This window comes from Chlorocebus sabaeus, chromosome 15, assembly GCF_047675955.1.
Source record: "Chlorocebus sabaeus isolate Y175 chromosome 15, mChlSab1.0.hap1, whole genome shotgun sequence".
Lineage (NCBI taxonomy): Eukaryota > Metazoa > Chordata > Mammalia > Primates > Cercopithecidae > Chlorocebus > Chlorocebus sabaeus.
This window is the reverse complement of record NC_132918.1, coordinates 18,579,853-18,606,008: the sequence shown is the minus strand read 5'-3', so window position 1 is coordinate 18,606,008 and position 26,156 is coordinate 18,579,853. Positions and strand designations below refer to the sequence as shown.

At 38.6% G+C, this 26,156-nt stretch overlaps 1 protein-coding gene across 6 annotated transcripts in view; it reads right to left on the bottom strand.

Moving 5' to 3' along the window:
* Window positions 1–26,156, bottom strand: part of TNIK (TRAF2 and NCK interacting kinase) — a 395,124-nt gene that overhangs the window by 137,113 nt on the left and 231,855 nt on the right. For all 6 annotated transcript variants that reach the window (XM_007972103.3, XM_007972104.3, XM_007972105.3 and 3 more), the window contains one exon: window positions 13,328–13,453. In XM_007972103.3, coding sequence (XP_007970294.1) covers window positions 13,328–13,453 — 126 coding nt within the window. The remainder of the gene's footprint in view (window positions 1–13,327; window positions 13,454–26,156) is intronic.

Here is a 26,156-nt window from a genome sequence, read left to right as displayed (position 1 = left end):
CAGCAATTCCACTTCTAGATGTATACTCAAAAGAACTGAAAACAGGTGTTCAAACAAAAACTTGTACATGAATGTTCAAAGTAGCACTATTCACAATAGACAAAAAGCAGAAATAACCAAAATGTCCATCAACAGAAGAAGAGATAAACAAAATGTGGGATATCCGTACAACAAAATATTATTCAGCCACGGAACGGAATGAAATGCTGATGCATGATATATGGATGAATCATGAAATCATTATGCTAAGTGAAAGAGAAGCCAGACAAAAAAGGCCATATATTGTATGGTTCCATTTCTATGAAATATCCAAAACAGGCAATCCATAGAGACAGAAGCAGACTAGTGGATGCCAGGGACTGGGGGTAGGGGTAACAGGAATGACTACTTAATGGGTACACTGTCTCCTTTTGGGGTGATGGAAATGTGCTGGCACTAGACACTCATGATGATTGCATAACAATGTGACTATATTTAATCATAATGAGTTATACATTCTAAAGCAGTTAAAATTTAGGTAAATTTTATGTTATGTTTATGTTACCAGAATTTTAAAAAATGATTTAAGTTTTGTTTCAAAATAACTAGAAGGGGCAACGTAGATGGGCATGTCGATGGGTGGAATTGGCCGCTGGTTAAAGGCTGTTGGGGCTAGTTTTGGGCACATAGGTGTTCATTACACTGTTCTGCCTATTTTTGTGTATGTTTAGGACTCTCCACGATACAAAGTTAAAGAAAGTCCCATTATGCAGCAAATCAGGGTTCAATGCCAGCAGGATGGACCATCTTTTGGTAGCAGGAAACGAATATTTTCCTGAGTTAGCAAAACATGTTTGTGTGCCTTCTCTAAATCCCATTTTGAAAAGTACATTGACCAGGCCTCCTGTGAATACATCCATTGCTCCTGTATCAGCTGGAGAAAATGTCCCACCACTGAGCTCTATTAGGCCATGTAATTATAGCTCCCAAGGAAAGCAATGGAAGCCCAATGACTCGAGTCTTTCAAAATTAGATTGGACAAAATACTTTCAAATATTCAGTAGGAAACAATCCTACTCTAGCCAGGTACTACTGTCAGTGATTTCTATAATTTGCTTTTCCATTCAGCTCCAGCTGAAGGCTGCTAAATTCCTTTCATCTGACTATGGAACAAAATGATCGTTAAATTATATAATGGAATTAAAAAACAAAAAAAAAAGAAAAAAAAAAACAGCACTTGCTAGCAATCGGTTCCTACAGCCACACAGCAACGCTGATAATTACTGCCACCGCACAGCAGGGACCCTCCCTCCCCATAAGTAACCTCATCACATTAATAAACAGAAACAGAGCTCAACATGCCAAGCTCAGCAGTGATAAGTCAATAACTTCACATCTCACAAGTAAGAAATAATGGGTCATTAACATTCTCCCTGAAAGAAAGTTCTCAAAGAGTTCATACTGGGATAATAATATTTTCTAACATTTACTGAGAATTTACCATGTGCCAGGCACTGGGTGAAGTGATTTACAAATGCTTCGTTAATTCTTCTTCACCTAACTTCCTTCTTCTGTATTTGGAAATAGAGCTTAGTTACAGTCTGCCCTTTATCCATAGTCTACGCTCATTAAGTAACTTGAGCAAGGTGAAAGCACGTTGCTCCCTCAATTACTAGTTATGTGTCCTTGGGTATGTTCCTCAGCCACTCTGGGCTTAGCACTGTCTCTGTCCCCACCACTACCACTCTGATAAAATACAAAATAAAAGCATCGACCTTACTTTGATGTGAACATTAATTGTGTCTATGGATATAAAGCTCCTAGCAGCCAAAAATCTCAAGATGTATTTATGATATTTCTATTCTTTGATCTATTTTGCATTTATAAAAATGCAAAAAGAAAGAGTTTCTGACATGGAAGATAGCATCAATACCTCCCTAATGTCCACTTCACTTGGATGGTGAAGAGACAGGTCTGAAAGATGTTTGCCAAAGGCACTGGGCACATTTTTCTAAAACCTCTATTAATGAAAGGGCACCAGGGACACATGTCTTTTTTTTAAGTTTGTACCACACAGCAAGAAGACACAGTGGTGCATTCCAGGGCAATGGATCTTTTTATTTGGAAGGCAGTAGTGATGGGGGTGGGGGAATTTTAAATGAATCTTACACTTGAAATTTTCACTCAACACCACCTAAATATACAACTGGGTCAGAAACTTAAATAAACATGCATAGCACTTGAGAAGAAAGAAGGAAGGTCAAGCTGAAGGTGGTTGGGGGCAGGATGGGGACTTGGCCTGAACCTGGAAGAGGTGTCCATAAAAAGCACAGTGTGGAGCAACCAACTTATTCGAGAAAAGAATTGCTTGGATTATTTAGACATGGGTAGTTATTACTATCTAAATAACAAAGGTTAATTATTAAAAGCCAAAGAGTTCTGACACATCACAATTTGCATGGTTGATTGTCAGCAGTTTTTGTTAGTCGTTGTGTTTCTGACAAGTAGGATGTTTTCTCGTAGAGGTTGGTCGGGGTTACTCAGTATGCCTTCCTGTGCTTCTCCCCTCTCCAGGACAATATTTAAAGGGTCTTCAGCCTCAGCTGATTCCAGAAGACATTTCAGAATACTGAGTCAGCACTGAGGTTATCTCTTCACAAGAGACAGGGGGCCTTTAGCATGGAATCACCAGATGTGGTCGCTTCTAAACTTCCCTTTCCAGCCCTAATAACCTCTGAAAGAATTTTTAAAAGATTTACTCTCAAAGGCAGTCAAAGGTTTGGATGATTCCTGGGGTCTCTAAAGTATTCACTCCCTTGCTAGTTTATTGGTTTTAAGTTCCTGTAATGAGAAACGAAGTCTTACGATGTTATTTTACAACTGCAGATACTTACCCAGTATACCCTGACAGGAACTAATTCCTCCCAAATGTCACTAGTCAGTCACCCACAAGAATAAATGACTGCTAACACATCCCTTCTCTCTTACAGTAAAAGGAGGGGTTGGAGGCAGGGGGCAGGAAGAGGTGCAAGCGGGAAGATGAAGGTCTTCCTAAAGTGAGAAGAGTTTGCACCAAGCAGTTTAAAGGGCACCCTAAGAAAATAATAGGGGCCAGGCAGGGTGGCTCACGCCTGTGATCCCAGCACTTTGGGAGGCGAAGGCGGGTGGATCACCTGAGGTCGGGAGTTCGAGACCAGTCTGACCAACATGGAGAAACCCCATCTCTACTAAAAATACAAAATTAGCCAGGTGTGGTGGTGCATGCCTGTAATCCCAGCTACTTGGGAGGCTGAGGCAGGAGAGTTGCCTGAACCCAGGCAGCGAAGGTTGCGGTGAGCCGAGATCATGCCATTGCACTCCAGCCTGGGGAACAAGAGCGAAACTCTGTCTCAAAATAAATAAACAAATAAGTATAAATAAAAATAAATAATAGGAAGAATAAACTTCCAAGAACACAATTCTGCAAAGATTTAACCCAGAAACATCAATGAGGCACAGAGTATTTTCATCATGTGTGGCTGAAAATAACCACAGATCTCATCTGCATGATTTATGATAGTGGAAACAAAGTCCAAACTCAGTAACTTTGGTACAGAAGGCTGCTTTATATGCAAAAGGTAGTTTAAGTCTCAAAATATAAAATGTGTGTATAGAAATACAAAATATAAAAATTGGTAGGTATACATATGAATACATGTATCATTTCAATCAATTGAAGTAAAGTAAAGCCTGGGAATTTCAAATTTTAAAAAGCAACTTCAATGGCCTTTTACATTCATTTTAAAACTAGCATGTACAGTACGTGTGTGTGTGTGTGTGTGTGTGTGTGTGTATAAAAACTCTTGGCTTCTGAATTATATTTTTAGACTGGGAAAGAGAATGCTTGAACTATAAATTTTAAGACTTCCAAAGATAAAAAGATGAGTTCCAAGGATGGGAAGTGTCCTAGACTTTGTAATAAAGCTTCTGGATAGTGAACAACTCTATACCTTGAACATGGCAAAGACAGTTTCCATATACTGAGCCAACTAGTATTTTTAGCAACAGCAAGTCGGCCCAAAGGACAGGCCCACTATAAATGCTCAAGTTTCCTATGTCTAAAGAGACAGACAACCCAGAGTCAGTACGATGGCATTCAAGGAAATGTTATGGACATTAGCTGCATCTTGTATTTGGTGTCTGGAGTCAAATTTCACAGTATGCATGTAAAGTTTCCTGCATATATAGGCATATATATTTTTTTTGGTAGGAATAAGTCACTACATGTCAATTTTGTCCAAAGAGCCAATCACAGAAGCTAACTTTAAGGTTGAAGAAATTTGCAACTCCGCATCTCAGAATGTTACACCCAAATAGAAGAATGTGGGGTGAGGAATGGTGAGCCAGTTTTCAGACAGGTTGAAAATAGAAAAACAAAAGAAATTTCTAGCTTTAGAGCATTTAGGACTAATCATCTTGATTGTTGAGGATTTTGAGAAACACAACATAAATAGGTACATAGACTTTGGCTCAAAAGTCATCTAAAAAAAGGAATCAAAAGGGTTGTATGGACCATTAGCAAAATAACTTTGAGTACATATCAAGTCTTCCTTTCGCTTAGATGAAAAGAAGTTTAAACAAAGTTCAAATGAAATTCTTTGGGACAAAAGAAGAGATCAATTGCACATTCTTATCAAAGAATCACCCATTATTTCATAAAATGGCTCTATTAAAGTTCAATTCACACTAGTTGCAAAGTATTAATTTACGTGTAGCTTCAGATCTGCTTCTGTCTACGTAACTTACCTTGTGTCTCTATAGGTCTTGCAAAGTGGCAGCTCTGAAACTGGGAGACTGTTTACAATCATTCCTCTTACCATGTTAGGCATATATATATCTGCCAAATTCAACCTTTTAAAAATTTCTGCTCACAAATAACAAGACTAAATAACTCCTCCAGACAAGTGACCTAGGCTCTGTATATGAAGGAATGGAGTTATTTACTTATAAAAGTAACAAACACTAATCAAAACAAGTTTCGAAAGTCTCATTTCTGATACACAGCACTAACAAAAGATAAATTTTTACTATTCGAAAGATTCAGCTGTGAGTGGCTAATTTTTTTTTTTTCCTACAACCTCCAGGTCACACAATGGTGGTCAAATTTTTAATGGCATTATCTGCAGTACCTAACATTTAAATGTTAAAACAAACAAAATTGAAGTGGGCATTATTTTTACAAAGCCAAGATGCCATAGCAATGTAAATCCAAAATACTGCAGAATTAGGTTTAGGAGTTGCGGCCAACATCAATGCAGAGTCTAAAAAAGGAAATGATGCTCTTGCCCTCATGAGAGCTTCCATAGCTTTTATCTTCATCTTCGGTAACAAAGAAGCTACTGGACAATTGCTAGAGGGGATGGTCAGAGCAGCCCTCTGCATAGACACGAGTCTGACAAGTGCAAGGACCTTTCATGGGTAGTTGAATGAGTTTGTTTCTTAGTTCATCCCAGTATCTCATTCTGAGATGATCTCACACAGGGGCTGGGCAAGTAATGTGAATACATGAAATTTAGTATGTATGGAAGACAACAGAGGATGTTGGGGCCTCTGGTGCAAATTAGAATTATATGTGCCCTCTAAACAGGTGGTACCCTGCTCTAAAATACTGCTACTATTTGAAATTTCAGGCCCAATATTTCTAGATTATTTGATTTTTCAAAACTTTTCCAGGAATCCAGACTTTTCTGTAAAACTGCTCAGTTTTTCTAATGTTGGCATAATTAAACCACCACCACCTTATGTGAACCAAACTCAACATATTTATCATGGCAGCATTTAGCCTCCAGGCTGCCAGTTTGCCAACTAAGAACTAGTGTAACATTATCATTTTTATAAAGTAGAACCCAAATGCCAGACACACTGGTTCTGCGAGGTTTGACTCTGGGTCTCCAGATTCCCAGGCTGTTAGAATCTTTCTCCTTAAAACGTACATGATATAATTTCTTAACTCTTGGCTCTGCAAGTGTACAGTGTTAAAACTTGATGAATAGTTTATTGAGCCATTACAGGGCAAAAATCTGCTATCTTACTTGACCACCCTCCATTTCAGAAGATGATTACAAATTTATTTCCTGTTACAAGATATTCTAGCCCTGTATTATGGTGGTATCAAAAAAGACAGCAAAATATGCGTGAGTTCGCATTGTAATTTTTGAGAAATGAGTTCATTTACTAAACAGTATTTCTCACTCCCTCCCAGTGTCTGAATGGCATGCAGCAAAATGGAGAGCCTCTCATCACTGATAGGCAGCAGAATGAGATGTTGTGTGTCAGAGCTTGCCTTGTTTCCGAGAGATCAGAATCTTTATTGAACGGGCTCCCTTTTTTGATTTCCGGATCAGACCCTGAGCAGTTGATAAAGGAGAATTACTTGGCCATTATCTGAAGTAGTTGTATTTCCACAAAGAGCTAGTGCTAAACAAGAGTTTATCTCTACAACAAGACTGATAGGATTCTTACAGATTATAATTCAATCAGACACCCGAAACAGGACATATATTGGCTAGTGGGATATATGCAAACCTGTCTTCCAGACACAGCAAAATAAATATCTGGGGAATATTTCATGTAGTCTGAATACAGGGAATAAATGTTAGAAAGTGTTGCTTTTAGTTGCTTTAGGCCATGCCTCTATATAATTCATAATATTTTTATATAAACGTAATCCTAACAAAATGCCACTAGTCCAAAGAGTCAACTATCTATGACCTTTGCAATTATTTGATAAAACATTCCCAAAGCACCTAATGCACTTTTCAAAATGTATTTCTTAGAGTTTACAGCACACTTATTAGTAGCTAACAGGCCTTACTATCCTCTTTGAATATTGGGTAAACAGAGGGGTACAGATTAAAGGTGAAGTCAAACTAAATTTAAACATAAATCTTCAATCCTATTTAGAACATCAGCTTCTGATATCAGAACTATTTTTCACGACCAAAGGAGATGAGTGTAAGGTTTAAGGGCTTGATTCTGGAATCAGACAGCTTGGGGTTAGCTAGCACGCCGGCTTCATCATGGACTTGCTATAAGACCTTGGACAAACTTCTAGAATCTCTGAGCCTAGTTTCCTCCATCTGCAGAGTAGGGATACTTAATTTTCAGAATGACTGCAAAGGTCTGATAAGATAACATGACAAAGTAAACAAGCATAGTACTTGGCACATGGTAAGCAGGTGATAAATATTTCCTACCATTGTTCTTATTAACACAGAATGCCCCAAACTTAGAGAGTCAGAGGCCTGGGAATAAGTGTGTACTGTTATATTCTATGACCGTGTTCCCACCAATATTGTAATCTGATATTAATTTCCTAACTATTATGTTTCTATCTTTCCTCTTCCTAATTGTTTCTTGATTTGTCATCACATAGAGCAACTAGGAAAAGAAATGATGCTCTTGCCCTCATGAGGGCTTCCATAGCTTTTATCTTCATCTTTGGTAACAAAGAAGCTACTGGACGATTGCTAGAGGGGATGGTCAGAGCAGCCCTCTGCATAGACACAAGTCTGACAAGTGCTAGGCCCTGTCCTTCAAACTTGGCAGAATGTAGGAGCTGTAACTTCCATATTTTGTCACCTGCAGTTAATTGCATTGAACTGAAGTGGGGTAAGCCGAATGTGATGGCAGAATCCATCCCCATGGGTTCCAGTTTGGAAGTGCTCACTACTTACAGATCCCCCTTCGTCAAGTTCAGGAAGGGGATTCACTTACTAAAACAGTTCCTTAACTGGTTTCCTGTTTCTCTCCTTGACCCATCTGGTCTATTCGCAACCCAGCAAATGCAGTGACCCCTTCAGTATGTGGGTCAGATCCCATCCCCTTCACTTCACCTTCAAAACCTTCCATGGCTCTCCCACCGAATGCAGAGTAAAAGCCAAAGTCTTTCCAATGGCCTGCAAAGCCCTGCATGAGCTGGCCCCAGGTTGCAGACTGTTAATTTCTCAGAAAGATAGCAAGGGAGCTCTGGGGGTTCTTTTTATGAGGGTACTAATCCCATTTATAAGGGATCCACTCTCATCACTGATCACCTCCCAAAGGCCTCACCTCCTAATACCATCACTTTGAAGGTTAGGATTTCAATATGTGAATTTTGGGGACACACAAATGTTTAGTCCATAGCACATTGAAACCCTTACCTGCATTCCCCATTAATACTCTACCAGGCACTTACCAGTTTCCAGCATCTTCTGTAATTGTCTTATTTATTATGTTTATTGTTTGTAATCTACAGCAAGAATGTAAGCTGCATTAAAATAAGGACTTTCATAAATTTTGTTCACTGTTATATCCTGAGTGCTTGGAAGACTGCCTTGTGCCTAGCCAGATATATGTATATATACTAGCCATGTATATATATGATGATATGATATATATACACATATACATATATATATGTATATACAGATGAGTAAATGAATATATGGAGATATATATGTTCACATATATATTTTTTATATATATATGGAAGAATGAATGAATGACTGGGGAATAAATACATGAACACATACACATCAGGCTCTTGGTTCCCAGGGACAACAGCCATCTCCATGAGAAGAGCAATTGGTCAGGGTGAGAACTAGTGGGAAGTGACTCATTTCCAGAGTACAATACCTTCCATTAACACCATGCAGATGCCAGCAGGCGTGCTGCTTTCTCCAAGTACCTATCTGAAAATGGACTGAAGATTTTGCTCACTTTTTAACAAAAACTTCCAGGGGGCTTTCACAGAACTTCCGACCAAGCTAAAGTGTCAGGTTTTAGGATGTCTGCAATCTGGTCCTGCATCATCCACTAATGAGTTTTGAGGCCCGGGGAAAGTCAATTAACTTCACTGGACCCAGCAAAGTCTATCATGACTAATTCTCCTTCCAGCTTAAAACATCTCAGGATCTGGAAAAAAGTGAAAAAGAGTCAAGCCCTATTGACCACCCCTCTCCTTCCCTCAATCAACGAGTTGTAAATAAACACCCCAACTACCCCAATTTTAATAATTCAACTTAATGTGAAAACCAACTATCCCTCTGGCCCATCTCACAAAATGAAGGAGATTAATAGTTAGGTGTGGCTTATCTAGACATAGCTGTTCCAGCTCAGGTGATAAGCTGGGAGATGGTTCTAAAGCTGTATTAACGTTTTTTTAAAATTGAGAACCATAGCCCTGACCAAAGAAAACACCTTTCTACAGACAACTATAAAATAGCTATCATTCCTTGGCTATCATGAAAAATGCTGCAATGAACACAGGAGCTCAGATGCCTCTTTGAGATACTGATTTTATTTCTTTTGGAAATATACCCAGAAGTGGGGTTTCTGGATCATAAGGTAGTTTCTATTTCCAATTTATTCAGAAACCTCTATAGTATTTCCCATATGACTGTACCAACTTACATTTCCACCAACAGTATACAAGGGTCCCCTTCTCTCTACATCCTCACCAACAATATACAAATCATTTTTCTTTTGTTTTTTAATTTTAATTTTTTTGGTAGAGATGAGGTTTCATTATGTTGCCCACGCTAGTCTCAGACTCTTGGGCTCAAGCAATTCTCCCAGCCTTGCTCTCCCACAGTACTGGGATAATAGATATGAGCCACCATGCCCAGCCAATATACAATTTTTATTTGTTGATTATATCTTAATACAACTGGGAGAAAAAAGTCAGGATACCAGTTTTCCTTGGGGTGGCAGTGATTGAGAGGGAGCACAAGGGGAACTTCCAGGGTGCTGATAAAGAACTGGCGGGATAATAGCTATCATTCTCTACGTGTCATCTGCTGCAGCTTCTGGCAATTCAGGGTCATTGCTAAAATGCTAAATTGTTGACAATGTAGAAGTCCTTTGGAAACACAAAGAAATCTTAACTCATGCCACCTCATCATATGCTGTTGAATCTGCAGGCCTCAGGGAAACTGAGCTCTCAAAAGTACCTGTTGCAACCAGGTTTTGTTCTAACAATATAATTTTCATTCATAAACCAATGATTTTGTCAGCATATTACCCAGTGCCTTCCAAATGCTGCAGAGGGAGGCAAAAGACACAATCCTTGCCCTCAGAGAGCAGACAGTTTTTTATAAGGAGCAAGGACCTCTCAGTGGTAGCAATAACAAAAGAAGCAGCAGAAAGGGTTCAGATGCTGAACTTAAGAGAAATTTCAGGTCAGGTACAGCAGCTTGCACCTATAATCCCAGCACTTTGGGAGGCCAAGGCAGGAGAATCGCTTGAGACCGTGAGTTTGAGACCAGTCTGGGCAAGAAAGTGAGACAAAAAATAAATAAACTAGCTGGGCATAGTGGCATGCACTTGTAGTCTGAGCTACTCAGAAGGCTGAGGCAGCAGGATCACTTGAGCTACGGTATTTAAGGCTATAGTGAGCTATGACTGTGCCACCGCACTCCAGCCCGGAGGACAGAGCAAGACCCTGTCTCTAAAAGAAAATGTACTAAACAGAAAGATTAGAGGAAAAAAAAAAAAAAGCAGACGTAAAAAAGAAAAATGTTTTTAAAATAAAATTACTGAAATTACTACCTCAAAATAAATATTTTCAACACAATTAGTATACATTATATCAGATATCCCCAACATGTCACTACATGTGTATTTTTTCCACAAAAATGAAAACACACTATATCTAATTATAACTTCTTCAAAAGCCTTTACAAAGTCCTATTTTATTTTATTTTATTATTTTTGTGTATGTGTGTGAGACAGAGTCTTGCTCTGTCACACAGGCTGGAGTGCAGTGACGCTGTCTCAGCTTACTGCCACCTCTGCCTCCCGAGTTCAAGCAATTCTCCTGCCTCAGCCTCTAGAGTAGCTGGAATTACAGGCACCCACCACCACACCCCACTAATTTTTCTGTATTTTTAGTAGAGACAGGGTTTCACCACGTTGGTCAGGCTGGTCTCAAACTCCTGACCTCAAGTGATCCACCCGTCTTGGCCTCCCAAAGTGCTGGGATCACAGGTGTGAGCCACTGTGCCCAGCCCCTACTACAATTGTTAATACTTCTCCATTTAGAAATGTGGAGCTACATCATTTTAATTGTCTGCACTCTCCCTTAAGTGACTCCCTATTGGTTAACTTCTACATACATCTTTATATGTAGTTACCTAAATAAGTGACTTTATTTAGGACACATTCCTGCCTGTGAAAATATGGAGTCAAAAGTAAGGTGCTGGCTTTGGAAGGTGTGTGTGTATGTGTGTGTATGTGTGTGTGTGTGTGTGTATGCCAACTGCCCTTGAGTTAATAAGTTGGACCAGTGTTCATTCCATAAGCAGTGGGTATGAGTGTCCATCCCGGACATTATAATTAAAAAAAAAACTTTGCCAATCTACTAGGCAAGAAATGGTATCTGTTGTTTTCTTGTGGATTTATATTGTTAGTAAGAATAGCCTTTTAATAACACCTTTATTGATAATTGATATTGCTTACTTTTTTGGTTGTAACATTTTCCTTAATCTTGCTATTAGTAATTTCATGTTTTTCCTACTGATTTCTAAAAATGCTTCATCTCTGAAGGCTACTAAATTCTTTGCTCATTATATATAAAATGAATATTTTTACTCAGTTATTTGCATTTTTACTTTTTTGTTTTTTGTTAAGAAGACATTTAAAATAAAACATAAAGTGTTTTTCGTTAAGAAGACATTTAAAATATGTATATAGTCAAGTCCATCAAAATTCTATTTTATGGTGTATCCCCTTGTTGTCATATATCTCTCTTCAGTACTACACAGTCACATTTATTTTCTCCCACTATTTTTGTATGTTTAATATTCATATTTACATCTATTATACATTTAGAGGCCACAATTAAAACCTACTGTAACTTTTTTAGAATCACATAAACTATATAAAATGTGTTTACCCCCAAATAATTTTTCTTTTAAATTTGGAGATGAGTCTCATGGAAAAAAATAATCCCAATGGTTCATTTCCAAAGATTGAGTACTCATATTAAATGACATGAAAATCTTGTTAGTTTTATGAGCTAACATTTTTATATCTTTTTTGGTCACTGATTGTATTCACTGTCTATATTCTGTTTCTCCACTGCACTGGAAATGTCTGATGCATTAAAATAGTCACTTCTACCCAAGGCTGAGTACTTTGGGAATTCTCCATGAAATAGCCATTACCGGATCCACACAGCTCAGCACAGTATTTGGCATATAGTAGGCTCTTGCTAATTCAGTAAATTTTTTGTGTTAGGCACATACAAAACCTCTGGAAAATGAGCAAGATGGTAAGGGGTTAAAAAGGTATTTTTAGAAGCATTAATATAACAACGACATGTGGGATGAACAGAAATTGAGAGAGAGGAAGAGGGGAAGGAGGGACGGAAGGATGGAAGGTAGAGGGAAGAAGAAAGTGAAAGAAAAGTAGATCAACACATAGGAGGCCACTGTAAAGTCCAGGCTTCCACTGAATGGGCCTATACTAGGGAGGTGATAATAAAATTGGCAAGGGAAGGCCAAACCAATACAGCATTATCATCTTGCTGAAGGACTAAGTGAATAAAAGTTCCAAGGACAGAAACCAGGAAGGTGAGAAAAAGACAGTCTGGGCTTGGCAGAGCAGCGATAGGGTTTGGTATCAAACACAGTAAACTTGTTGGTGGGACAGCCAATCAGAGCTGCCTCTTAGACTGTCAAAGATAAAGGACTGCGGCACATAGCTAAGTGGACTAGGGGAAACATGAAAGGAAAACAACCTTTGCAGAGTCCCTACTTGGTACCAGACACTATATTAGGTATTTTACCTACGGAGTTAAAGTTTATGTTTCAGAGTCACCCACACCTCAGTGATAGACAGAGAATCACATAGAGCTTGGTTAGATCGTAGCTCCATCCCTGCTAGCTATGTAGACGTTGGAACAGTTTACTCGTTTTTTCTGTAAACCTTAGTTTCATCATTCAAGAAATTAGGGAAATAATAATACCTAACTCAAAGAAGCAAAATAAATGATATAATTCATAAACTGTAAATAACATGGTGCCTAAAATAAAAACGCAATAAAAGTTTGTCAATTAGTGAAAAAAACAAAAACAGAAACAAAAACAGAGAACTCAACAATTGGCTTTGGTCCATATTAAGGGATAGAAGGAATATTTAGAGATACTGAAAAGATAGGTATTCAAGGAAATGGGAGAAAACCCTGAAAACAGTATGTTACGGACATCATGGGGGCTAAGGGTTAAAGAAGGAGTTAATCAAATTTAGTCATGAGGATAGAAAAATGAACCATTTGGCTCTGTTTGTTCTTCATGTAAATAAAGCAAATTTGGATAGCACTACATACCCAAAGTTGGTCATCCATGCCTGGTGGGTTCTTTTTGATAAAAGCACCATAGTATGTAGCAATATTCCGGTGATGAGAATATTTCTTCAACATGTTAATTTCTTGTTTGATTTCTTCCTCTTCATCCTGTATGAGAACAATATAAAAATTCTGTCATGAAAATCTATTGTTGTTAGTAGGATTCTGTTCTTCAACACCATCTAAATTCTTTCTTAAGGTTTTTCTTCCTTGGTGAAAAATAAGCATAATTATTATATATGAGGGCAAAGAACAATTCTAAAACATAACACATTGGCTGTCTAAGAGAGTCTTCTGTTTCTACAACAAACAGGCATAGCACGATCTCTTGGAAAACAAAACAAAAACACCCCAAACAATCGCTCATCTCTTCACCTAGAAGAGATCAAGGTAGAAAGACTACTGAGATAAAATTCACTGTGGGCCTCTGGGAACTACATACATCAGGTAGCCATTACTGATCCTATCTGGTATAAGAAAGATTGAGGAAAGTAGAAGATATTAAAACCATGGGCTTTCAGATTTAAATTTTGTTAGGTTCATTTTCTTTGAAGGCTCCTTTCATTGAAGTACCTGACTGAAGATAATGAAAGTCAGATGGGAAAGGGAGCAAAGGTAAGTTCTCTAGATCTAAGGAAGTTCTCAAAGCAGGAGTACCCAGCTCACCTTCAGGAAACTCAGCTTAGAAAGAAAGGGGGAAAGGTGGTGGTGCTGAGGATGTAAAAAGAGACAACTCTGTTACAGAGTTAGTTTCTTAATATTCAGGTTTCATTCATTGTGAATTTTGATTTGGAATCCGCCAACCCGGACCCTTTTCAGAGGTCCTGGCAGTGCTGCTGGAGACGGTGTGACCTCCTATAATTTTATTTTCTTGATGTTTACACATTGGTTGGACTGCAGAAGAGTGTTTTATTGTTGAGGTTGGGGGAGAAAGTTTCTACCTCAGGATAATTGTTTTAGATGCAGCAGTAAGCTATGACTGTCCCTGAGTGTAAGATGGGACATTGCCATGACCTGAAAAACTACTCATGGTGTCCCCTGTCTGTACCCTCCTCCACTCGCTGCACTGCCTCCTTCCAGTGTGTCTGCATTACTGGGACTTCCTGCAGTCTCTCATGTGCTGTCTTCTTTCCCCGGCCTCTTCTTCACATAATCTCTACTCACCGTTCCTGATTGAGTTTGATCGACATTCACCAGGGATCTCTTCCTTAATTCTCTCAGGCAATGTCAAATCTCCCCACTGCATCTGGTCACAGCCCCTACACTCCTTCACATACCTGCTGCATTTGTTGACATTGGTAAGGGGGTATGTCCCATGATTGCCCCATTATTCGACTCTCTTCTCCATATATTGTAAGCTGTCCTCTCCAGATCTTCAGATCTCAGTTCGAAAGTTCCTTCCCCAGCAAAGTTCCCTGATCTGCCCAATCTGGTTCTAGCCTCATGAATCATCATGTATCTTTTCCTTTGTAGCACCTATCAGAATTGTCACCCACATTTATCATTTGATTAAGGTCTCTTCTCCTTATCAGTATGTAAGAACCATAAACTCAGGAATCCTGCCTGTTTTGTTCTCTACAACATCCCTAGCACCAAGCAAAGTGCCTGTGAATAAATGCAACTAAAAGAACAAATAACTGCAAAGAGCCCAATGCCTAGAGCAGCATTAGTTGATGTCAGAAGGAAGAGGTAAGAATAGAGTGAGGAGAGTAGTGAAGTGCTGACATTTGCTGACCATGCTTACTTACTAAAATAAGCTTTAGGAAAAAACAAACGGGATTTGCAAACCTAGGAGAAGTAAAGCATGTTTCATATCACATGGCTTAACTAAGCTGAAGACTAGGTAATCTCAAAATAGAATATATGCTTGGGATGCTGAGCTAAGGAGAAGCATGTGGCCAGAACAGTGGGGAAGGGAGTCAAGGGGCGAGACAGGGGAAGGCACACTGCTGACCACCTATTCTTCTCAGCAGCTATCAGAAACCCCCCACGCCTTCACTGCAGGTCACGGAGAGAATGACCTTCACCGGCCTTCAACTTGTTGAAGGGCCCCTACGGCGCACCTCCAATGTCTTACTACAGTGCACAGTAGCTATTTTAAACTTGCTGTATGGGGCCAAATAATTGTGGATGAATGTAGGATGTGAGCAGATGTACTCTGGGGAAGCCTAAATAGAAAAAGGGAGAAAAACGACCTGAGGGTTTCTGTGGGCAGCACAGCATCGACAGCTGCTTCCATTAAAAAGGCAACTACGTGAGGTAATAAAAGACACGGATCACTTTCCAACTGCAGCCTGTCAATCTTAGCATCAGTCATTCTTACTGAGAAATCAGCCTGCTTCTACAAGTATTCACCGCTTGCCTCCTGGGTTCTTAGCAGGATAGTGGGTAATGTGGGAAAGACAGGGGAGCGGGGGACTGCCTATAAAAAGCTCACCATGTCATTAAGAAAATAAGAGCTTATAAAACAGTTAAATAACAGCAGAAGAACTATGTAATTAAATCCAAAATAAATAGTACTGGAGGTCAGAATAAAGTCAGTCATTCTCCATCATTTTTCAAAGGTAAACTGAGGCAATATGACACTAAGTACAGCATATGCACTGAGTCTGGGATCAGAAAGATGAGGGTAGGCAGATGGGTACCATTCCTTTTTGGCTGCAGGACCCCAAGAAAGTCACCTACCTTTTTGGACCCTAAGTTTTCTCATTTATAATGAGATAAAGATATTTAAGTCCTAGCATTTTGTAGTAATTAGATAAAGGATGTGTGTTATCAAGTGTACTACGAAGTAAATGTTATTACTAATCTACGTAACCAAAAAATAAATAAATAAAAGGGCAGGAAGGTCAAAATGTAAATCACTTGAATTTTAGGTTTAAATTGCACTGTTTCCAAACACAGTGGAACCACTGTAAGTCATGGCTAGGTAGTTCTAAGATATAAATCCTTGATCTTATGCAACCTTTTAAGTTAGCATGCAATTTAGCAGGCCTTACAGGGCTACTGTTTATCCAGATTTTTAGTCTGGGGCACAGATGGCAGTAAGTTATTCAGTGAAATAGGAAGGAAGACCCTTACTAGTGACAAGAACTCATTTAACCATGTTGCAAAGACTTCAGCCTCTCACAATATGACCCATCAAGGGAGACGAGTTACAATGCTTTCCAAAAACACAAAGAGAGCAAGGGAGGCTAGAATTAAACTAAAAAGTTATAAGGGAGGAATATCCTCTATTTTGTAAATGTACTATTTTGAAATCTTAAGTATTAAGCACAAGGATCAAGCCCTCTGATAAACTAATGACCACTGGCAATAATGAAAAATAAAGCTGTGGTACCAAATTATCACACATTTAAAAGAGCAACTTCAATAAGCCAAGTCCGGTACTGTAGGAAGAAGCATTACTTAAAGCAGAAGACTTCCATATCCAGTCATATTCATTATGTTAACCTCAGCCATGGCATTTCAACTCGCCAAATGTCAGTCATTTTCAGCTATAAATAGGAATAAGAATACCTATGTAAGCCACTTCTCAGGGCTTAGAAATGATTAAGTGCTTACTTAAATGTAGCTTTAGTATTAATATAAATAAGATAATATTATTTCTCAAGATCATAGGATCTACTTACTGCTTAGTGTTTGTGGTAGACTGAAAAAGAAAATGGCCATGATATGTGTCCTACCTGCATCAAGAGGTGGAGTCCATTTCTCTTCTCCTTGAACCTGGGCTTGGCCACATGACTTGCTTTGGTCAAGAGGACATTAGCAAATGGGATGCAGCAGAGGCCCGAAAAGCACTTGTGCCTTGAGACTGGCCCTCTCCTACAGCTTGCCAGAGAACCCTTCAGCCCCCATGTGAGAAACCGGGATCGGCCTTCCAGAAGATGAGAAACCATGGGAAGATACGCAGTTTTCAAACCCAAGGAAATAGATAATTCCAGTTAATGCTTTCAAGCCACTGACCACCTCTGATGGCAACATGATGTCACCATGTGGTCATAAAATATAGCCAAAGCCAAACCCTCATGTCATGTTTACTGTGTACCAGCAGCTATGTATGAACTATCTTACTGAGCACTCAGAACAGGTATGAAGCTGGATCCTATCTTACAAATGAGTAAAATGAGTCTCAGAGAAGTTAAGTAACTTTCCCAAGTTCACTCATATTTTAAACGTTAAACCTCAGATTCAAGACCAGATTTGTCTGACTCCAAAGCCAGTATTCATAATTTGATACAGAAAACCACGAGTCAAACGAAGGGCAATTATCCATGGTGACCAAAACCAAAGCTGTTAATCAGAAGAGTTTAAGAGCATCTTAAGCCAGGGTGGAAGAGAACCCTGACTTTGGTCTTCCAATTAAAGGAGCTTGTTAGCATACAATAATATTTGCTTATGATTGATTTCGAGGAATAAAGAAGGGATTTTAAGTTGCAGATTGATTACACTGCAGAATACACTTTAAGTACCTATGATATGCTAGGATTTAAAAATGGAATACAAAATGTATTATTAGTTATATGCTCTGTAATAAAGTCTGCCTAACATTTAACTCTCAATCTGTGGCACAGGAATAAAACTATGCAATTCCTACAGCAAGTCCAAGAGACTGGTCAGGATGAAGTCTAGAGAGAAGTATGAGGTGTACAGATTCATAAATGCCACCATCCCATAGATGGGTGAACACTAGCTAGAACCATCTCTGCTCCCGCTCATCTGCACGGCTTTCACAGCAGCTGTTGCCATTAAGCAGGTGTTTGTGTTATCTGTCATTCTCACCTTCAGCATTGACTGAATGTGGCAAAAAGTAGGAGACAATTTATCATTAAAGGACCACAGGCTACGAGAATTCGAAGGGATCGTCACTGTGATCTAGAATGTGGTTTTAAAAAAGCTTCTAAAATAATTTGAAATAGTGAAATCCCTCCCTGCAATATAAGTTTTTTTTCAGGATGCAAATATATAGCTGACAAAAACTAAATTTTTAAAATCAGTAAACATTTAACTATGTAATATCTACTTATACAATTAGTCAATGACAACAAAGAAGTGTGAATACAAAATTAGAAAGAAATTTAAAGCTACACATCAGCTCCAATATCTTATTAATTTTCATTTTTCTTTCAGTTCTATAGGATGGAGAAAAATCTTCATTTTCTAAGATAAATAGTTGAAATAGTTAAGAGCATGCCTGGAAGTTTTAGTAGGATCTTCACAATCAATGCCACTCTGCACATGAATAGGGTAACCTAGCAGCACAAATTAAGAAGCTGGCATTTTTCCAGTGTGTTCAAAGTTGGTGTATAACATACAGTTTGAGGTCTGCTTTTTAAATCACAGTTTATTATACGTTAAAATATATTTAAAATGAAATGAGAATTAAGCATGTAAATCACCTAAAATTATCTCAGGGTCAAGTTACGCACCTTTGGGTCTGTTTCCTTAAATCTGTTACATCTAACAGATTGTAATAAATTAGATTGTAAAAGATAATTACAATAGATTGCAATAAATAATTAGATGTAATAAATCTATTACATCTAATAGATTTAAGGAAACAGACCCAGAGTGGTCCAACGAGTTGTCTAAGTCCCTATCTCTGCATTGTAGCATTGACAGGACTTTACCAGGACATTCCGCAGGCAGCACCTGAATTTGCTGTATATGTTAACTCTAAGTTAAAGTAATTCATTCAAGAATGATTTACTCAACCCAGCAAACCCATTACTAGGTATATATCCAAAAGAAAACAAATCGTTCTGCCAAAAAACTACTTGCACTCACATGTTCACTGCAGCACTATTCACAATAGCAAAGACATGGAATCAACCTTCGTGCCCATCAATGGTGGACTGGGTAAAGAAAATATGGTATGCATACACCATGCAATACTATGCAGCCACAAAAATGAATGGAATCATGTCCTTTTCAGTAACATGGTTGAGCTACAGGCTATTATCCTAAGCAAATTAATGCAAAAACAGAAAACCAAATCCTTCATGTTCTCACTTGTGAATGGGGGCTAAGCACTGGGTACGGATGGTCATAAAGATGAGAACAATAGACACTGGGGACTACTAGAGTGGGGAGGGAGGTGGACAAGATTTAAAACTGACTGTTGGGTACTATGGTCAGTACCTGGGTGGCAGAGTCATTTGTCGCAAACCTCAACATCACACAACATACCCAAGTGTCAAACCTGCACATGTACCTCCTGAATCTAAAATAACAGGTGAAAAAAAAAAACCGTAAAGAACAAAAAAGAATTATTTACTAAGTGCCTACTATATTCTAGTCATAATGCTAAATGCCAATAATATAAACATACTACAATAGGCATAACAGATTCAAGTTCTGCCACAATGAAGCTTACTACAGTTTAGTGGAAGACACAGATATGAATCAAAGAATGACAGTTATACGCAAAATTACTACCATGAGAAGTATCTGGTAGCTGATCTAATTAACAGCAAGAAACCTACGTTTGACCTGAGTTCTTAAGGCTAGGTGAAAGTTACCCAGTTGGGAAGAGAAAAAGAGAAAATGTGATGTAGTGATGGGGACAGAAACATTTTCCTGGCAGAGAAAGTGTTTGTCAAGTTCATGTGGCTGGAGAGGGGGTAGCATGTTGTCTACTTTGGAGGCTCTTGGTGTCATAAAGAGAAAAATAAAAATTGTCTGCAAAAGACCTGGTAATAACAACAACAACATGCACTGAATACCGTGTTCTACATATTGTTCTGAAACCCTTTATAAATAATGATTAATATATTTACATCTCACACTAACTTTGTGAGAGAAGTGGCATTATCCACATTTATAGATGTAGAATAGAGCAGGTCAAGCAATATGTCCAGGGTCTGAGAGCCATGAAGTGTCAAAACTAGGATATTCCACAAGACTGACATTGTGCAGGGCTTTTCTTTGACAGTAGGCTAAGACCTGCTTTCTCTTACAATGAAGTGGAGTAGATAACAAAAGGCTGATGTACATCCTTCTCATATCCAAGCCTGCACTGAGGCATGACTCCCGAGAAAACCACGAATTAACAAAAAGACCCAAACTCAAGTAACCCAGAAGTAAACAAGTTGTAAACCTTGCAATAATGTCATTCATGTGGCTAAAGTCTACCATAAATGGTGTGGCTTACATCTTCAAGGATCCTAGACTTACAATTCAGGTAACAGCCCACAGGAATTGGAATGAGTATTTTTTTTTTTTCCTGATAGTATAAACAGTGTAATTTATAATGTCCCCCCTTTTGCCTTTGGTTATTGGGAAAAATAAACAGCAAGTTCTCTGTGGCCTGTAATTTCAATCTGCTTTTCCTTCACCTGGCTTTCTAATCTTAATATTGTTTTTATATTTATTTTTACATAAATATGCATTATACTTCACATATATTTTTACATTCTATATACTATATATGCATTATATATTATATGTGTATTATATGTATACCATTACATGTATATTATATATAATATATAATACATAAAATATATAATTATAAAATATATACTATATATTATGTATGTTATATATATTCATATAATCAGTGAAGAATGATTTACTCAACCCAGCAAACCCATTACTAAATTATATATTATTATTATTACATTATATATATTATATGTAATGCCATATATATCATTTTATATATAATGATATACATATAATACACATACATAATACATAATGTAGCACCTACTAGGTGCCAGTGCCAGGTTCGACCTTAGCACGCTCTGCATGGGGTGCAAAGATGGGTAATGCACAGTTCCTGTCCCTGGTCTTGAAAGCTTATTAAAGTCAGCAGGTTTCAAATGAGAAAGAACTTTTAATGAAGGAAAAATAAAAGTGGGTGAAGGATATGAACAGACACTTCTCAAAAGAAGACATTTATGCAACCAACAGACATATGAATAAATGTTCATCATCACTGGTCATTAGAGAAATGCACATCAAAACCACAATGAGATACCATCTCACACCAGTTAGAATGGCAATCATTAAAAAGTCAGGAAACGATAGATGCTGCAGAGGATGTGGAGAAACAGGAATGCTTTTACACTGTTGGTGGGAGTGTAAATTAGTTTGACCATTGTGGAAGGCAGTGTGGCAATTCCTCAAGGATCTAGAACTAGAAATACCATTTGACCCAGCAATCCCATTACTGGGTATATACCCAAAAGATTATAAATCATTCTACTGTAAAGACACATGCACACATATGTTTATTGTGGCACTGTTTACAATAGCAAAAACTTGGAACCAACTCAAATGCTCATCAGTGATAGACTGGATTAAGAAAATGTGGCACATATACACCATGGAATACTACACGGCCATAAAAAAGATGAGTTCATGTCCTTTGCAAGGACATGGATGAAGCTGGAAACCATCACTCTCAGCAAACTAACACAGGAACAGAAAACCAAACACTGCATGTTCTCACTCATAAGTGGGAGTTGAACAATGAGAACTAATGGACACAGGGAGGAGAATATCACACAATGGGGCCTGTCAGGGGGTGGGGGGCAAGGGGAGAGAGAGCATTAGGAGAAACCCCTAATGTAGATGACGGGTTGATGGGTGCAGCGAACCACCATGGCACGTGTATACTTATGTAACAAACCTGCATGTTCTGCACATGTACCCCAGAACTTAAAGTATAACAAAAAATAAATAAAAATAAAAGCTGAACTGCCCAAGTCATTAAACAGAAATCCAAAATACTGATGAGGAAGTCAAGTCAAAGAAGAAAAACAGAGCTCAACAAGAGAGGACCCGGTAAAGTCAAAAGAGGGGAATAAATATGAGGTGGGAAGTGTTGACAGCATAAAGGAAAGGATGGACCTGCAGAAGGAGACCTTATATTCTACTGCTTGGGAACTTGGTTGGAAATCAGGCTTTGAACAGCCCAGTCAGTGATTCCAAGCACCCCAGTTTCTGTGTGCCAATTTTCTCATCTACAGGCATCTCCACCCCACTAGGGGGCTAAAGGAATTAATTATAATTTTGATCAAATGCTTTGAGGTACACAAGTAAAAGGAACAGTGAATACAAACTATTATGATGTAAAAAATATTTTTAAAAACTATTGCTCACGTTTATTAGTTTGGAGGTATAGACAGTAGCCCCCAGGCCTATTTTTTTGCTCTTAAGCAATGTATCTAACATGTGAGCATACACATATGAGAAGCCCAATACCCAGGCCATACACACAGCATGCATGAACATGTGCAGAGACCCAGGCACACATAAGCCACCAAAAGGGGTCTAATCTGTATGCAAGAAGAGGACAGATGCTAAAGTGTGCATGGAGTGGGCAGCTCAGTTGTTCATTTTTAGAACCCTAGAAGCTTTCCAAGTTCTACATGCTGTATAGCATACAGAATTGAAGCACTGAAAATAGCACAAAAGGTGGAGGGTATTATGAAGACAAAAAAGCCATTTGTTTATCTTTTCTCTGTTAAAAGTTTTGACCATGTGCTTGATCAGACTGTTCTGTCTGCTAAAGACACCTACATAAATGGCTCCAAAGTAAAAGTCCCAAAGAACTGTCCAGAGGGTCTCTGTGGCAAAGGCGCCTCAGATGGGAATCCCCAAGCTTTGCTGACATCACCTGAAGGTCAAGCTCCCCAGGCTGGAGGTGCACCTCCCCTACCCCTTCACTTGGCTAACCAAAGTCTACTCATCCTGTGGATCTCACACAGCTATCACTTTCTCAGAAGTCATTTATTGGCCACTCAGCTAGGTCAGTTTCTTCTTAAATTCTCTCTTCATACTCTGTATACTGCTTGGAAGCTAATCAGAATTGTGACTGCTATTGTTTAACCACTAAATGTCTTGTACTGAAATATAAGATTCCAGAAGATAGTGCCCGTGTCTGTCTTGTTCACTGGATGACTCCATAGCACGGTGCATTCATTCATTCTCAAGTAAATGAATGAATTAAATCTTGTGATTTCAGCCTTCAGCCTCTGGAATCTAGCTTCACTTTCTTTCCTGGATCCTGCTCTAGTAAGCCATTTTTTCAGCTACATACTATTCAGGGTAAGGCTCACAACTCTGTAACTGAGGTGGTAAAGATAGGGTGAATGCAAACTATTTATCCATATCAGCAATTAACTAACACAAGTTGGCATGCAGTTCACAGATCAGGCTGTCATCAAAATACACAACTACAAGATTTTAATGCACACTAAAATCTTTTCATTCCTATTGCCTGTCTTATTCAGTGATTCAATGTACCTTACTGGCACTAACCATTAAAATGATGTATTGAGGACCTATTATGTGTCAGGTACAAGATATTATATCCCATTTAAGTCCCAAAACAAGCTTGCAACATTAACCAATAAGAAAACTGTGGCTCAGAAAAGTTAAGATTTGCCCAAGGTCACAATCAGTAAGGAGATGAGTGGAACATAAGCCCAGCTCTCTCTGAATCTGAAGGCCATGCTCTGGCAATACTCTCCCATTTCTCATCCTATAATAAGATGTCTGTAGAGAGTGTGCGTATGCCCCGACTGGCTCGACTTGAATTCCAACCCTGCCATTTACTATCTGTGGGGTTTGGGCAAGTTTCTTGGGCTCTCTGCTGTCAATTCCTTTGTAAAACAGATATAACAGCAGTACTCTCCTAATGGACGTTGTTTTAAGGATTAAATTAATTTATACATGTTAAGTACTAAGAACAATGCTTGGCACATAATAAGTAATCAGTATTAGCCCCTTTTTGGCCTGTGCCTATTGTCATTATTATTATTAACAATACTATCATGTGCATGCTATTAATTACGCCACTGAACTGCCTCCCTTTGGGATGAAAGAACCAAATGTACTTGGAACAATGTGTCCCCCTTACTCTTCCAAACAACCCAAGATGAAAAGATTTTTCTTTTCTTTCTGTGCAATTTCAGCAAGCATTCACTGAACCCTTTAATGATGGGCAAAGCAGTCTACTACTGGGAGAAGACCACTTCCTTACTCTTCAGAAAGAGATGGAGGCTGGTCAGAAGCTTCACCTACAGAAATTCAGTAAGACAGAAATAGGAATTCAGGGAAGCAGGGCTTAGCATGGATCCTCCTAGTAGGCAATCCTACCGTGTTACTCTCCTGTTCAACTTCTGGCTCTTGCATTGGCTCTAGTAGTAGTCTGAGGAAAGGAGTCAGGACTTACAGTGTCCCACCCTTGGTTTGAAAAAAAAAAAAAGAAAAGAAAAGCAAGTCTCCTTACATTTCTTTTATATATTGGGTTTTTCCCCAAGACTATTTGATCAAAGTGTTCTACTGAGAAAACTGAAAAATTAAAAACGTTGTAAACTCCTTGTCACAGTATTCAATTCCTTCATAACCTGGCCCATCCTAACGTGTCTAGATTCATCTTGTATCAACCCCTTCTTGGCACTTTTACCCTCAAAACTAAGCTATGTGCAGTTTCCAGAACATGCCGTCTCGGCCTCATGCCTTGGCACCGGCTGTATTCTTGGCCGGAACATCCTCACCTGATTGTCCTCCTGGGCTTCCTCAGTGAGGACTGTCTCCTCACAGTCCCATCAAAGTTTACAAGTAACATTATTTACAAATTCTACAACCTTGTTATAAAGTGTATAACCTTTATTTATAAATATTTAGGGCAAGGTTGTGTTACTGTGAACAGGCAAAAGACTATTTTTTTCATCTTTAAATTTCCAGTGCCTATCATAAAGTAGATTTTAGTAAATGTTTGTTGAATAAATCAATGAAAAAAGAATCACAGGAAATTAAACACTACATGAATTGAAGACTGAAAACAATGTGGTTAAGAGGATAGACTTAAAGGATGGGGTTACACTGCTCAGGCTGAAATATTCACTCCTTCCTTTGGCAGCCATGTTACATTGAGCAAGATACTTAAAATGTCTGGCTTTCACATCTCTAAAATGGGGCTAATCATGGAACCTGCTTGGTTAGTTGCTGAGAGGATCAAATAAATTAATATATAGAAAGTATTTTAAAGAGTTCTGGCACATAGTAATCACTCATTTAGTGCTAGCTACCATTATTATTCTTTTTGATATGAATATAAAAAGTGTAACTAGAGAAACAGTTTACTTAAGGATCAAATCACTTTTGAACACACTCACTAGAATGTATGATATTATGGTCATAGAATTCTCCTGTTTTTGCTCACCCAGCATCTTTTCCACCCTTTTCTATAATAACTCTCAGGTTTTTCTTTGAGAAATCAACTCTCTCCAACTCAGTCCCTGTGGTAGGTTGCAGAGCCAGGCATCCAGCCCAGCGTGGACTGGAGAGTCAGAAATTGGCTCAGGGATGGGGATACGGTCCAAGCTGGACCACTGATACTCAGACTGGCACCTTTGCAGGGACTAATGGCAATGGGGTAGTGAAAACATGAGCCTGCAGCTGCTGTTGGGACGAAAGCAGAGCCCACAGATGGAGAGAGACAAAATCCTGATCATGTTAGGTGACTCTCTGCATCCTGCTGAGGTTTTTGTTGTTTTAATTCATACAAGCTGGTAAATTCCCTTTTCAGCTTCATTCAGTTTAGGTGGAGGTTTGGTACTACAACCTCAAATGTCCTGAGTAATTACAACCAGTCATTGTAAAGGGAAAAGCTTACAAATTAAGACTTAATTTCATTAAATCTTATATGCACCTCAGGGTGTCATTGTAAAGGGACTACTTTACACTAGGAATTTTTATCCAAATGAAAATGGGGATTATTTACAGGGTTATCAAAAAAAAAAAAAAAAAAAGCTCCTTCACACTTGGTGGCCAGAAAGAAGTAAATACAAGA